The 17,193-nt window shown below is 39.6% G+C and overlaps 1 protein-coding gene across 2 annotated transcripts in view; it reads left to right on the forward strand.

Moving 5' to 3' along the window:
- Positions 1-2,502: 2,502 nt before the first annotated feature.
- The window catches only part of LOC126915279 (putative transcription factor SOX-15), a 69,393-nt gene continuing 54,702 nt past the window's right edge, over positions 2,503-17,193 (forward strand). Inside the window, exons 1-2 of one of the 2 annotated variants that reach the window (XM_050719820.1) lie at positions 2,503-3,591; positions 11,516-11,982. In XM_050719820.1, the coding sequence (XP_050575777.1) occupies positions 11,816-11,982 (167 nt within the window). In that variant the 5' untranslated portion in view covers positions 2,503-3,591; positions 11,516-11,815. The remainder of the gene's footprint in view (positions 3,592-11,515; positions 11,983-17,193) is intronic. The other variant, XM_050719822.1, reaches the window with a different exon arrangement.

Below are 17,193 nucleotides of genomic sequence, written 5' to 3' on the forward strand. Positions count from 1 at the left end.
AACAGTATCGTCGATACACGATATTAAAGAGAATCTAAAAAGATATCGAAAATACATTTACACGAACAATTTCCAAGTCTTCCAAGAATTCCAAATCTTTCAGGAGTTTTAGGTTATCGAATCCTACCAAATTTTGACAGTCTCGCAAAATATCGAATCGTTTCGATACTAAGATTCGAATGCTCAATGCCCATCCCTAACTCGATTCATCGAATAGTCGATTCCGCTAGGAAGATGGAAGTCAACGATTTGTTCATCGATCGAGGAAATCATAATTCTCGTTTCTCGTTGTCGCGTCGTTCGTCTTTCGTCGTTTGTCGTTCTTTTCTGTGATATTGGAGAGACGCTGGCAGCTCGTATATCCCCATCGTCCGTGCAGCGCCTATAATCTCTGCCGTGGCATGGGGAATTTTTTATTTCGCGCGCTTGTGATGACACCCACGTGGTCTCCTAGAGTCGCTCTTCGCACGATTCGCATAAAAGCCACCACCAATCTATATGGACGCAACCTTTCTCTTCTCGTGTGTGTTAATCAATCTGCTTCCTACGCTTTCAATTATGTAACACGGCATTACTCGGTACTCGAGGAAATTCAAAAAAGACAATCTCGAGGCTGGGGCGTGCGCTCGAACCTCCTAACCTCTCCCTCGACCGAAGCTCCATGACTCTCGTTAACGTTCAGAACTTAATGGTTAAGTAACGCGGTCTCGTTGCTGGAAAATACCGTATTATTAACGGATATTTCGATGATACGACAAGAATCGGGAGTGACTTCGATCGATTGGAATCGATTTTCGTGGTATTCTAACGACGATTCGGTCGAGGGAATTACCGAGAATGATGTCACGGTATTTGAGAACACGTGACGATTAATATCGCAATAATAGTCGTATTAAGAAAGGCAAATAAAGAAGATGGGGATTTACTAACGGAATGTACAAATTTTTGACGATTCTGTGAGATCTGTGTGGTTATGCAATGTGTTGATCGAACGATCGAATGTGCGGATAAAATGCACTATTGCACGATTGTGTGAATAGAAGAAGAAATGGATCGTGATTATTTGGGTTATTAAATGGATGCGAAAAATTTTACTTTTAAATCATTGTCTGAGATTGGTGCCACTTCTTTTTACACGCAGAAAGTGACGCATTTTGTTTGTTAGAAAGTTCGTTATAGCAACACGAAAGAAAGAAAGAAAGTGATCAGACTATAAAATATGCTGCAATGTGTATCGAACAGATTTCATCGATTTCGGCTCTATACATAGTAAGTGGGAGCCTTTCCATTATATGCATTTTATTCTGTAAGTATGTAGATGAGTTTGAATTTTTTCCATTTTGACAATTGATATCTTTGTTCTGTATTTGCGACAAATTTGCGATACGTTTAACAAATATGAATATCGTGTGAGATCAATCTATTTCAAAATCCGTTATTCATTCATTTTAATGATTTGTAATTATTTGGAGCATCATTTTAAATAATAAGTCGAAGAAAAATTATAAAAATACGAGTAATATATTCTTCACTTTATATATTTTTTCAAGCAGTCTACAAAACATTCTTACATTTCTTTTAAAAATGTTCATTTATGTTGTTGTCAAATTTCAAAATCCGTCCGTACCCGATTCAATAAGTTAAAATTAATTTCATACTAACGTAAAGTAGTTGTACAAGTAACGATAATTCGTTATCGGAAACTAGAGCTGAAAATATTCGCTGTTACATTATTCGTTTAGTTACATCTATGACTATAAATAATATAAGCATGAATTACTTAAATAATTCAAACCAGCATTGATGACAGTTTTTTTACAAAACAAATTCTAACAAGTCACGTGGAATATCGATGCATTTCAAGTTTTGATATACAAAAACGTATCGCGCTAACCATCTTTTTTTCAAACATTACATAAATTTAAAATCGTTATTTCCAAAACTCGAATATTTCTAACGAACCCCTATTTATTCAAGATGCTCGCTCGAAAAACTTCAAAATTATCGGATAATCGTTAAATCGAAGCCGAAGAATCGTAAGCGCCGTAGTCTGTGCGCGAAACCGCGCTTCCTCGGCAGTCGAGCGATGGCGCAGAGATGCCGCCTATGCACGGGCGTATCCACGAGGCCGCGTTCTCGCGAGGGGGAGACCGGACGGAGCGAAACAGCCTGCGAGAAGGCCGCGGCGAGAAGCGAGAGAACGGCGAATGTATCGACAAAGCCCGACCATAGAACCTAGACCGACGTGTCCTGAAGAAAAGAAAGAGAAAGAGCCTGGCGTAGTAAGAAGGGGCCGCGCGAGATGCGATAAAGAGCGCGGGGTATCCTTCGCGGTCGGTACGTCCGTGCACACGTATACCTGTACGACGTCGGTGTAGATCAGGTCGCGAATCCACGGCGCGGTCGCGCCAGAAAACGTAGAAAGCCGGGGCGCCGCCACTGGGCTGAGTGCGGCCGCGGCGGTGGTTCTCGGCCCGGGCCGAGTCGAGTCGAGCGGAGTCGAGGGGAGTCGAGCGGAGTCGAGTCGAGTCGAGTCGAGTCGCAAGTCACCTCCGCTCACCTCACGGCGTGCTCGACTTCAGTCCGCGCTCGAGTCGTGCACCACGGAACACGCGAGAGTCAGCCGGGGCCGGCTGCCGCGACCGAGTTGGACGCACGCGCCCGAGCCATCGATAGAGATCAACGATAGACAGGACCGCACGTTTCGACCTGGATCACGTTGTCCGTAGATCGATCGTGAAATTAGAACGGTTAGGAAACTCCAATAGGAAACTTTAATTACATCGGGGTACGCGCTAGATAGATCCAAAGGGACAAAATAGACAAGTTTTTCGTCGAGTTTCGTCAGGATTCTCTATGGAGGTACTGGAGGCAGGAGTGGTGGCGTGAATCTCGTGACAACCGGCTAAATCGACGCACAACGCGCTCGAAATCACTAACGCCGTTGTATTATGTCACACTCCCACGCGAGCGACGGCCGCCGCAGCCGGTGCGACGGTGAACCGAGCCAACGTCGTCGACGTTTGACATTTCCACGAGCGTGGAGAGGTTAACGCGAACCCGGGTGTTCGTGGCACCGTTCATACCGCTACTTTGTGCACGCATCGAGCCAGTGTTATGCTACGTCGCGATCATATCGTCATCTTTGTCATCGCTGTCGTCGTCATTGTCGTCATCGTGATCATGGTCGACGGGTGACGAACCAGCCTCGAACTCGTGATACAGGAGCGTGCAATTCGATGAGAAGATTCTCGTATCATCGGATCTCAGTGACTTCTCTGGTGACTTATTGCTCGCGAATAGAAGAACGTCCTGGTGTTTCGTTTACGCCGCCGTGTACGTGAGTAAATACGTACGAGCGCGTGACACGCATGGCTGTCGATCGTAAGTACTCACCGATCGCTTCGTGAAATCGTGAAAGAGATCGTCGATGTTGGACACGGTAACCAAAAGATAAGACTTCGTTGGTGTTCCTTTCGAACCAAGACAGTGGAGTTCTTCGAGGCACCGGTGCGGAATTGGAAGATTCTAACGTAAATCGACGAGGTTAAACAACGTATATCATACAGGGAGCATCGAGGAAACTATAAGGTAACGCATCACGGAGGAATCGAAGTTTGGCGCGCATTTCAGCGACGGGAATTGAACCGACGCGAGAGGACACACGCGATGTATCGACGGTCGAAAGGATCGATGAAGGATTATGTCTATCCAAAGCCGGGTGATGGGAACGCGTGATTTCGGTTTTGCGTGCTACTAGGCAAGTTTATGTATTTAACGATAAAACGCACACCAGTGTGTGGTCTCTTTATTGGAAACATAAAGCTGCCGAGCAGCGCGATCTCGCCGGTACGAAATCGCAATTGGTATGAAATTGTAATGAAATCACAACGAAATCGCAAAGAAATCGCGTCGTCCATCGGTTATCGCGTCGCACCGGGCCTAAATTTCGAGTTGATGCCGCGACCCGGTCGTGACTCGGGGCTATGAAATCGGTAATGAGCTGTAAATCTTGGAGGCGAGTTGTGCACGTTAACGTGGCCGCGCGTGTGAGTCACAGACGGCGAGAGCAGCGGGACGATACCGTCGATACATAGGCCAGGATCCGAGTCGAGTATTCTTTTTCCTTACGGTAGGAAATCGAAGGAAAGGATAATAAGCGAGAAATACACTCTCTCTTAGCCGGCGGCCGGTTTCGTCGTTGCGCCGCGCGTGGGTGTACAAGAGGAAGAGAGACGAAGAGAGAGAGGCGGAAGGGAGAGGGAAGGAGGCAACGCGCGCGCTTCGAGTCGATTTTTCGAAAATCCACCGTGAAACCTTCGTTAACGGCGATCCAAGAGTCGATAACCGAGTTCGTGCGCCGATCGATCGGCCGATCGATACCCGACCGATTTCGATCAGGGCTTCGTGTGTCGAAAATCGAAACGCGAACGAGCTGTTTGGCAAGGTCTCTTTGCTCGTGTTTAGAAGGTTGTATCCGACTGCTCCTTGTTTTTTTTTTATACCATCGCCTTCCTTTTACTCTGCTTTCGTCGACCGATTTTCGTTGCGTAAGCAAGAATTGATTCGAAGCAGCAGGTATTATGAAAATTTTGGTATCGTTTAGTCCCGTGGCTTGAGTTTCTACACACACGGCAAGCATTTCCAGACCAGTTAGATGAATTCGATCTTTCGTTCGCGTGGGTGTTGCTTATTAGAGTTAGGCGGTATACGGGTGTTTTATAACGTGTGAGTTCGATACGAGGGTGAAATTAAAGTAGATAATAACAAGGAAAGCGATTCGTTCGAACGTTTATCACTTGTATTATAGTCGATCTTTGTTTCAAGTTATCGCCACTTTTTCCGTTTCGATAATTGAGCCGAGAAAAGTAAATGTTGCTGCGGATAATGGCACTCGATTACTTGTCAATATGAACTGGAAGAATATTCGAAATTGCTTAACATATCGAAAGTTTCGTAAGAAGAAATATCTGAGAAACTATTTAAGTATCCTTTTAGAGAACAAATTTCATTATGTACGATATCGATTTGTGATAAGAAATAATAGTAGATAGAATACCTGTTACAATAAAGTTGGGGTTAAATCTTTACACTATCCTTTTTACCTAGTTCCAAGTAGCTGTAACCAATCCCTGAAATTACGTTTACACGTTATGAAACATCACGCGTAGAGTGTTCTACGATCTTCAGAAATATTATCGTGATCTACCAAGGCTAAAAGGTGTGCACACTCCCCGAGTTAGTTATTACTGCTTCATTTTCAGCTTCATGCTGAATCGCACAATCTCCTCATGCCATCAAAACCTGGCTTTGTGTTTAAATTTTCCAGCGCCAATTTTCAATATATTTTCTATTTTATGTAAATATATTATAATGTATAATTATTCGTTGAAACGTTATGTTCTGACAATATAGTCATTGAAATTAAATGAATCAGATTATCGATTAATCATTAATCAATTTAATGAGAACAAATTTAAATTTATACATCAACATCAAAATATCTTGAAAATATTCCATCCTAAAAGTGCAACAATAAATAAAAATTCCAAAAGTTAAATTAATTAAAATATCGCTTGTCTTAATAATTATTTTGGCTTCCACAAAACTCGATCAACTCATCAGCTGTTTTTAAAACACTTTTATCTTCGCACCTAACAGATTTGTCGTCATTTTAAATTAGATATGTCATATTAAAATCCTCTTTTAACCATAAAGCGATATTAAAATTAGAAAAATCAGCGAAAACGAGAGTATCACGTTTTTCTCGTGTAATCTTCGACCGTATACCAATAAAAAATGTGTAACTCTTCCTCAAATCTATACCTATGCAACACCCATTCTGAAATCATCTGCCCAAAATGTGTAACGTCGTGTTTCCCATATATCTATCGCGTGCAAAGCGTTAAATACCTCCATTAATGCTGCAATTTCACACTCGATACAACCTGAAATGATAATGAGCTACGATCTCTGTAAATCACAGTTCAACATTCACGTCATTAACCAACAATTGATAAACCACGATAGACAATAGACATTTCCTCGAAGGTGCATCGACTAATCTCCCACGTTTGTTGTCACGATGCAAAATAGACATGAACGATGGCCGCGTTCTTTCGAATTTTACCGATGCATAATAAATCGAAGCTTGCGCCATCGAGACGTGTCCTCGTCATATGAAATCGAACGACCTCGTCTCGTCATTTGACGTCGTAATAGTTTAACCGATAATACGGTGATTCGAGAGGCCAGGTCGGATTCGATAGTCTGATGGAGGAGTTAAACGCTTCTAACTAGCCGCATTGAGCGTGTCCGTCGCACGATTGAGACGTGCACGCTCAACAGCACGATAACGAGACCGTGAATCGTCCCCAATGAGTTGGAAAAACCTGCGATGTTCCACGTCCGTTTTCTCCGAATTTCGTTTTTCTTGAGCTAAAGTTTTGCAGAGTTTGAGTTAAACTTTATTGACATAGGGTCATTAAAATGAACGATGTATAATGTTGGCTGTATGATGTATAGCGTTTGAGATACGATATAAATTCCGATGCTGTTATGGTATGGAGCGATTTCTGCTTTTAACACGAATAATTTAGGAAATTTGAAGAATTCGACTTCCAGGTGAAACAAGTCCGGAAATTTAGTTGATAAATAGTTATAATCGAAACTGATAACATCTGAGATAGTATATCATCGTTTGGTAAAGATATAGGTATTTTATATAGCAGTTTCGTAGAACTGGATTAGCTAGTTGAATGAGTTTATAGTTTGGTGAAATATGAGGTAGTTTTGGTTGTTTGTTGCTCGAGTGTCTACCACTTTGTCATTCAATATACTCCGAATGTTGAATATACAAATCACACGCTTATGTACGTTGGTCTCACAGGTCCTTTTTCATCTAACACTAACCTTCTCATCCAAGTAAATATTTTTGATTTATCCTTCCAAATTCAGAAATACGGTTATCTATCTTCCCCTTGTCTAAAAAATGTCAGTTATCTAACTCCATTAAAAAATGTGACTGGAAAATTATAGTCGTCGTACAAAGCTCTATCAGAATACGTATATACCAACTATTTTTATTCTTCTTTGCCCTTGAACAAAGTCTTTCAAACATATCCTCCATGTTTCAACTTCATTTTAGCAAACAAGAAGAGTTTGCAACGTCTTTAGAGATTGTTCAACGTAAAATTGTAACGAGAAATACACATCGGTCAGACTATCTTCATATTTAGTTCAAACTGAAGATATTTTTTAATGTTAGAAAAACATACATAACTAGTATTAAAATACTTAAAGCAACGCAGCTAAAGCGTAGTTGAAATTTAGTTTCTTCGAAAAGAAAGAGCGTATTCCGTCGTTGCTATAATTTTCACCAAACAATCCTGCATAATATTCGCTCAGTCCAGACAAGACTGATATAAAATCAGGATCTAAAGTGCACGCGCATAAACGCGAGTACCCCACCGTCCACATATTCGTACACACGTATGCGTGCGCGTTGCAAACGAACGAAGGTCTCAATCGTGGCAAGCCATAACGCAATAATAATCATAATGCCAGATCGATACGCGATATTCGTTGCATCGCACGGTGTATGTCATTACAAGGATGGAGGCACGAAAGCACACGGAATGCCGCGGAGTCGCGTAACGATGTCACGCTGAAAAATCCGCTTAAATTATCGGTTTCTTGGCCGGGAGAGCGGCTTGTCCCTTTTTCCTCGCGTGCCAACCTTTTTTTCCCTCTCCCTCTTTCTCTTTCCTCGCCTCTTTCTCTCTTTCCCTCCTTCTTTTCATCCGACGTTTCTACGCGATTTTCATGGCGATATGCATCTCCTGTTGGCCGATCGCGGCGGCGACTCGCGAAGAAAGTAAATAATATGCAAGAGCCGCGTAATGAGCGTACAATTACCGCGCGAGATTGTTCGATATACGGCTTGTAAAATCTGGAAATTGTAAATCAACGTTCCCGAACCAGCAACTTTCTAACCGCGTTTCGCCTCGAGGAGCCCACGAGTTCACCCTCTCGTTTCGTGCACACGGTGGCGGACGTTTTTGGAAATTCCACGTTGATAATTGACGACCACCGATTCGATACAAAGCGGCACATGCGGTGCGTTTCCATCCCAGGATGAAAAGTCGGTTTTCGAAATGGAATGCGCGCGCGTTGCACGTGTGTCGTGGGGGCTTTAATGGCGCACGAAAGGTCTAAGTTCAAGCGTTGCTTCGATTGCCGAGTGAATTCCTGCGGATGACTCTCGAATTACGCTACGACACCGTCGCGTCGCGGAGAATAGGAGGATCGAAAAGTGATCGAGGCGCCGTGTTCTTCGCGCTTCGCGGTGGAAATTTCAATTTTCGTGCTAATGGAACGAGGCACGATTAACCTAGAAAGATCGTGATTTATAACGCGAACGATCGAGCGGCGAACCACGCTGCTGGAAAATTGATTTTATTCAAATTCATCGAATTCATCAACGTCCGTGAAGTTATCCATTTTCGAGATTTATTGGGGATATGTTATTAACGGTTCTTTATTCTATCCCTAAACGTCACCGTTTAATGATCTTCCATGGAAGAGGCGCGTGTACCTGGAAATATTCGACATGTTGTTAATTCCCGGTATCTGTAAAAACTCGGAAACCTTAAGCTCGCGTTTAGATGATACAGAGACGAGCTATGTGGCCATCTTCGGCTTCCCTTTCTAAAGTTTGCAGTCTGATGGGATAAGATCACAAGTTCGCGGGCAACGTGGGTATCTGGTTTCATAGTTTTTAGGTGCTAAATCGTATGCAAACCCGCGACGGTTAATTGCATCTTAAGAAAAGAGAAACGCAACGTTTTACTGTCGACTCGTTCAGATAACTCGTTGGTAATTTATTGGCGATTGGCTACTTTACGATATATGTGTATATATATACTATATATATATATATATACTACTATATATATAGTATATACACATGTATATATGTGTATATGAATACATATACATATACCGTGGTCACCGGCGTGATTAACACCCAATCGCTTAAGCCACGAAGGAAACGGCGCTTGCCAGCCCAACCCAGTAGTCGACGATTAATTTCTGGAGGAAATTATAAGTTTAAAACGGTCCACGGTCTCCGTGTCATGCTACTTGCAAGGGGTACCGAAAATTATTGGCGGCCTATTTCTTCGATAATTGGATCGTTCGTCAACCATGGACAATAAGGAAATAAATAATTATTCGAATATAGCGAGAAAGCGTATATTTCACGTGATCTGATCGCGTTTGTCATTGGCAGATTGATCATGAGACAAGAGTGGAAGGCTGTCGAGCTGAGAACATTTAACGTTATATTTTTGCTATATATATTTTTGCTACTGTTCATTAATAGGTAAAAGATATTAAGCTTCTATAAATAAGACGATTGGCGATTCGACCGAGATTTTACCGAAATTTTAAATGTTTTGAAAGTTCAGTAGAATAAAAAGAATTAGACTGGGACATAAACGATCTGTTTTAGCTGCAAAATACGAAAATATATTACGTAGAATTAAAAATAAAAACGATTTACGTTATAGAATCGTTTAATAGAAATATGTAATATATGTATGTTACTGAATATTTTTAAAACGTATCTATACGCTTTTAACAGCGAGACAAATGAAACCAATCTTGCTAATGGAGTATACAATACGTTATACCAATACATTGTATTAATAATAAGTTTTACAAGTCGATAGCAATTCTTTAAAATATGAATTTAGGAAATGAATTTTGTACGCGACTGCGTGTGTGTGTATAGCGAAAGAAAGCCACGGAAGAACGTGATCGCGTAAAATATCGCCACGAAGAAATTGGATCGATCGATGGGTCCCTCGAGGTCTTGTTATTCTCTTTCCTATATTAGATTAGGTGCAACTCGACGATACCTCTGATTTGATGGACCATAATACCGATAGCGATTATAGCTGTTCGCATGATTTGCCGCACAGTAGTGATTAACGCTCCGATCGTTGTTTCGCGGATAGAAGCCGATCGATATCGGAGCCTCCGATACCAATGATTATCTCGTATCGCGTTTTGAACCCGTCCATTAGCCGAACCTTATTACCGACTCATCGCCGTTGAAATTAACCAGACACTTTCATTAACCCGGTCTTTAAACCGTGATCAGTCCGAGTATTATGTAATGAACACCAGAATCTTTGTGCACGTATTCTATGGTTTCTATCGTTTACCTTCGTCAGCTTTTATCAACCTTCCGACTTTTACCATTCGACTAATCTATCACCGTGGAATTCTTAACGCCGAAGCTTCGTCTAAATTAATCAAGTTACTTGAATTTGAGTCGCTGGAATTTGTAATTATTTGAAGTTAAGTAATGCGACGTCGAGTTTATGTTTATAAAGCCTTAAATCAAATTGGTTGATCCGTTTCGGTTGATTTGATTTTAGCTGGATAATGGATACCTCGTTGAAAGAAATGATGATTAGTGGAATGTCTGTAATAATGAGAGATATTGCAAGTGTATCAAGAAACGTTTGAAAAATCAGTAGCAAAAAGAATCAAGCGACGAATCGGATTGCAAAATATATCGTAGTTGTTTTGCTGTATCTAGGACTTTGTTAGAACAGTTACCTGTAGATAGAGAAGGACACGATAATGATTTGAAATGTTGATGATTGCACAATACAATAAGAAGATGGTTCTGAAAAAATTGACTTGATTTGGGGAATCAATATCGGAGCATGAAATTAGAAATAATATTACGTTGCTAGTAGCTATTGTCTCTTTCAAGTCGAAGATGATTAAAACATTCTTCATTTCGCTCGAAACTTGAATAAATATTTCAAACCAACACGTTACTAAAGCGTTTCAGATTGCTTGAATTCATGCAACTTGAATCAAATAACGTGACTGATGAAAATAAGGCAAAATGACCAATTTGCGATTTTTCATAACAATTTTATAAATTCACAACGGTGCATCTTTGGAATTTTTAACGTTTCTTTAATAAAATATACAGGTAAAAGTTTTACCTTTTTGAGGCAATGGAATTTTAAAGTCTCATATTTGAATCGTCGATAGTTCTAGTGTTGATCCCTCAAGCGTTATGTTTCATTACTGAGAAAGATTTTTCGTCGCTAACATATACATATATACCATATCATAAGCAATGCAATATTTTGAAGACTGAATTTACTATTAAGAAAAGCAGATAATTTTGAAGAAGGTGGTTAGTGCGACGAGACATTTCAAGATTCAAAACAGCATAGTCTCATATGTCAATATATTCGATGTAAATATTGAGATACACAGCAACTTTCATAATCTTATTATATCCGCCGTTTCCAATGTGATTGTGGTTTTCACGTATATATTTTATGTGACACAACTGTTTAAGGGTTAAGAGGATATTTCAAATCAAACGAAGGATAGGTCGAAACAGGTTTTGAGTTGCTTAAATTCAATTAACTTGAATAATTTAAACGTAACTTAACGTATAATTTCGTTTTGTTAGCAGAAGCCTGCATCAGAAGAAAGAGCGGGGAAGATCGTCGTTTTGGATCTTTCTTTGTCGTCGATGATTGCGATTTGAGTGCAATGTTTAGAGTCTCGAGATGGGAAATGGACGATAATCACGCGAGTGCATCTCGTTGCGACTTACGTTGTTCAGATTCGCTTGTAATCGACGAGACGAGGAAGTGAATCGAGTACATGTACGGTATTCAAGTAAGAAACGGAGGACCAAAAAGAGGATAGTGTCATAACGCGTGTGAAATGGATGGTACGCCAAAGAAAATCGAAGCAGTGTTAATATATGGATGCCCATGGGTGGAATTTGGCCGAAATGTGCCAGCGCTACCATCACGCTGTACCAGCAGCCCAAAATTCTTCGCCAGCTAGGGATCCCTCAGCTGCCATCGTGCAAGGCTTGTCAACGGCTACGCACATCGAGCAGGCCAGCCCTTCTTATTCCCATTACACGTAAGTGTTTTCTGATTTTTAACTGCATTTTTCCGTTAGTAGCGAAATAAGTAGTAATAAGAAGCAAATAGTAATATACTGCCGGCCACATAAGTATGAGGACATCTACTCGTTAGATTTATTAGAAAAGTTTAGCGAATATTAAGTATGTATAATTTTATCAGTATTTTACGTTGCAAAATACGTACGTATATAACCGTTTATATTCATACCAGTTCATTTTATATCAGTAATTTTAAGTAACTTTTCGTTTCTTGCATATTTAATTAAATGATTGAATTTTATTTTAAAAAGTTTATTTTGAACAAATTAAGGTAACATGTAGCGGTAAAAATTATTGAGTGATATTCTAGGAACTTGGAAGAATTTTTATGTTGAATGATTTTTAATATTTAAGAATTTTTCATAATTTTCTATGATACAAAAACTGAAAAAAATGACGTTAGTAAAAATAAAGTTGCTTAGGGGCAGGGATAATAATACACGCGAAGGCAGATTTAAAAGTTCCCTAAATGACAATTGCAATAAGAAATAAAGCAACTTCTTATAAAATTTATAGGCGTTGATACGGATTATCCTCGCTATTTTTTAATTCTGTCGCATCCGTGAACGAGATAACTTACGCATTTTCCTTCGATCTCTACAACTGAATGTCGTTTCATGTAGAAGAAAAATCGCTATCTGTCTCTAAAATCTATGGACATAATAAATCATGTCTTTTTTCATTAACTATTCATAGATTAGTAAGGAGTTTAGAGTAATCTAAATGAAAAGAAGCTAAACAAACGATTAGATGGACGAGTAAATTGAACGTTACTAGAATATGCGACATTGGAATTTGTATTATATTTTCGCCTTCTATAAAACCGTACAAGTCATAAATTCGCATCCGTCGCATACGAAACGAATCAGCAATTAAATCCACGAAATTTCGAATCCCAAGAAGATACTTGAAGACGAAGAAAAGAAGGGAAGAAAAAGACGAAAGTAAGCAATCAAGGACTGTAACTATAAAACGGGAAAAATCAATCAATCAACAGGAGGAGCGTAATTTTTCGCCCCTTTCATTCATCCGAAATTACAACGTGGTGGTGGATAGAGGGACTCGCGAAAAAATGGCGGCGTTTCGGCGTTTTCGCACGTGCCTCGACCACGTAGTCATCTTATCGCAGCCACGGGACGTTCTCAATTGTATTATATATATTAATAACGATACAGCGAATTAGGGATAAGTATACGATTCCGCGGTCAGGCCTCGGTAATCCTGTTATTAGCGCGGCGATTAGGGGAAGATGATCCTCAGGCAAATTGCAGGGGCGTATACCGCGGTGTTTGGTTAACGTAATCGCCAATCACTATCGTTGATCCTCTCTTGCGAGAGACAGAGAAAACAGAGGAGAAAGACCGGTGGAGAAGAAGGGAGAGACAAGGTAAAGGATCGACGAGAGGAACAGGGTCGATGCGTCGGTGGGTACGAACCCCCTCGGGACCCCACGGCATTTCCCTTCTTCGAGAATTTTCTCGTTTACATGGAACCTCGAAGCGAGCCAACTCGAGATCTCGTTCGTGTCCCGCAGACATTCGTGCCGTGAGTCGATTAAATTGCAGTTTACGCTCGGATTCAATATTTCACTGTTATTACGTGGAATTGGCGTAACCAAACGGCAGAAAAGTCTCTTCTTTAAACAGTCCGAGATTATTAGGTTGACCATGTCCGAGGAATTTTCTATTCCGTTCGGCCGTGATACGACGGGCAATTTATGCGCACAGACTAGAATGTTGGTATTTCTCTATCCTCTGGTATTTTATCGGTTGATGTATCGGCGCGATTTTTGCTTTCTCTGTTAACAAATTACTTCTTCCTTTGAGATTTCTTACTTTCACGATACCACATCGCGTAGTTATCAAAGCTGAGGCTTTGAGCGTAAACGTTCTTTTGCGAAAAGTATCCTAATACTACGCAACGTTGCAGCCATTGATATCGGAGTATCATTCGGCTCCCGATGAGTTCTTATTCGTTTCAAAAGAACAAGCTTATACTTGTGATAGCTTTTTGATAAGAAGCTATGCTCTCTTTTTAGTTATTAGTTCGTTCAGATTATTGGATCAACCGTGTCTATGGAATTTTCTATTTGGTTCTCTCCGTGATACGACAGATAATTTATCGAGCTCTAGAATGTTGCTATTTCTGCACTGTAATACTTGTAACGTCGGTGTTTCGTTTTCGTTTCTCTGTTGAGAAATTAGGCCTTTCACGAACTGATATCACATACATACGTATACAAGTTGAGGTTTCTGAATGTAAATATTTGATAAATTTTAAAATTGATGATAAATTTTTGTTTTGTTTTTCTTGCAAGTTGGTATATGCAAGTTGGTATATGATTGTCGAGGAAAGTATATAAAGATGCAAAAACGTACAGAATTCTTAATTCAAAAACACGATGTCCTCCATTAAATTTTCAATCTTATTGAGTACTAAAAGACTGTCAAAAGAAGATTCAAATAGTTACAGCTCTAGGACTTTTAGACATCACGCACAGTGGCTGACAAACTTGTAGAAACTTTTTATGAATATATTATGTGTGCTCAACAAAACATTTTGAAATTTCATTTTGACCTTCCATTACCACATTATCCATTATTTTATGCTCATTATTACCTTATGGTAATATTGGTAAAATTTGATACAAATGTGACTATGTGCATAAGAATATATTAATATATAAGGTATATTTTTTCCAGAGATCACAAACATATTTAATCAGACAACTATAATGTATCTTCAGGTTGATTTGAAATCTTAAAATAAATATCTTGCAACTTCCATATACTTCAGATTGATTATATACAATGTCCTTGTTTAAATACCTTGAAGACATATACTAAAAGGAAAAAAGGTTTAAGTATACGTTTTACCTATAAAAGAAACTAGTCCGATTAGGATTATCAGGTAGAATTGGATAGACGGTAAACGTCAAGGGTATTACATATTTCATTAACAACAATTTAAATTGCAAACTGTGCAGTAGACGCGAAATGGAGACATTGTAACATATTCTAGTCAAGTGTGCTCAATATAGATCTTAATGTAGACTAGCATTATCCTTAAAAAAAATATGGAGATTCTAAGTATTTATCTTGCTCCGAGAGAAAAGCTAATAGAAGATATATGCATAAAATTATGCATGAGATTAAGATCCTGCTACTTAGGAGAATGAATAGGAAAACAAGTCAGACACTTTAACAGAAACAAAGTAAAGAAAATTAATCTGCCGAGCAGTAACAAACCACAATCTTTATGAAACAGTTGATCTATTGCATAAAGCTAAAACACGATTTGTATTATCGTACATGCGTACATTTATATGTGTATATATATATTCTGTTGGGCGTAAGTCTCATACAATAAATAAATACTATTACATACCACTATCACTACTACTACTACTGCTTCAGATTGGTTTTAAATTTCGCCAATATGATAATGTTAAAGGTGTCCTTTTACACGGTATTAAAGAAATTTCAGAATGTTTTTTATGGTAAATGTTGAAATATTTTTGTGAATCGCTTGCTTTTAGCGAAACGAACAAACGCGTGTCGGTGGAAGAAAGTAGCCGGTGAAACGGAAGAAAAACGAAAATAAAACGGTTCCGAGATCGACTTCTCAACTGTTGCCATTTCCTGGCGACGAAAATCATCTTCATTAAAATTGTTCCGGTCGGTTCCATCCGTTGCTCGCGCGGCCGTCGCATGGATCGCGAACCATGTCACGATATTCAGTCACATGTCCCGGCGAGTAACTCTCGTAGCCTAGATTCAAAGTGTCAAGGAGTGATGTATATTTTCAACGTGTCGTCTCTTCCACACTCGACGCGTCTCAGCGAACATCCACCGTCTTTTTCTTCGAAATGTCGTTCGTATGGTACTTACGCGATCAGTGACAAGCCAATTGGCTCGATATACACACACATACATCAATTGGAAGGTTTTCTTCGTTTCGCTATCTATATATTTTCATTTGCAATCACGCGATATTTTAGATCAATTGCGATCACGAGTTTGTGTCACGAGTTTGACGGTAGAATCGTTTCGATTTTCTTCTTTAGCGGTCAAACTTTTAATGACAAATGAGATGTGGTGAGTTTGATCCTTTAAGAAAGAGCTTCCTTTTATATTCGTTCGATCTCGTTCATCGTTGAAAGTCATAAATGTTAAAACAGGCGAAACATAATAATGTAGAAACGTGCACGGAATACGAAGTTTGATTATGTTATAGTACTTTTTCCATGCAACGTAATTTTTTATGCAATGCACTTGCTGCAACGACATGTTTTGCGCGAACACTGTAAGGATTATTATTTATAGGATCGACACGTCGATGATATATTGTTTACGCTAATGGAATCTCTAAACAAGCAATTACAGAGAGAATAGAAGAAAATTACATAATATTCTCGAGTTTGTATATATACTCGTATGTAAAATTATAATACTTAGGATCACAGATCGAGGAAATTGAACACTCTGACTAACTCCAACTTCCTTAATTAACTATCTAGTTATTATCATTTTTATTACTTTACGTAAGAAACATATTTTTCCTCCAAGTATTAAACATCGATGTAATTGTACAAGAAACAAATTTATGAGATAAACGAATCCAGTGCGCAAAACGTTTTCCCCAATACATATTTCTTGTTCCTCTCGAATTTCTGTTAAATTTTACGTAATTTCATAATGACACGCGCTATTTCCTATCTCCAATGTATTCCTGACAATCGTTTAATGCTTGAAATCTATGAAATCGCTGTCAAAATTCTCTGAAATTCTACCTGCATTCAATTTCCTCTTTTCAATAAATTCAGGTTTTTCCCGTTCCCTGTTCGAAATTTCTTTGCAAACTGCTTAAAGATGAAAATCGACGAGCAACTTCTCGACGGCTGGCGGTGGAAAAAACGGCAAGATTTCCATCGATCCCCGAAGGTCGACAACCTATCGTCGAAGCAACGAGGCCGATTCGCAAACATCAATTATATCGACGAAACGTCAATAATTCCGTGAACGATAAACTACGCGATGCGTGCCGGTTTTTCTCGGTATCAGTGTCGCGTCGGGATTCATGAAGCTTCTCGGTGCGTCGCGATCGAACAATACCTGGACTTCCCCCGAATTTCAAACGGGCAACAACAGCTTTCGATCGATCGGCAA

This window comes from Bombus affinis, chromosome 4 (assembly GCF_024516045.1).
Source record: "Bombus affinis isolate iyBomAffi1 chromosome 4, iyBomAffi1.2, whole genome shotgun sequence".
Classification (NCBI taxonomy): domain Eukaryota; kingdom Metazoa; phylum Arthropoda; class Insecta; order Hymenoptera; family Apidae; genus Bombus; species Bombus affinis.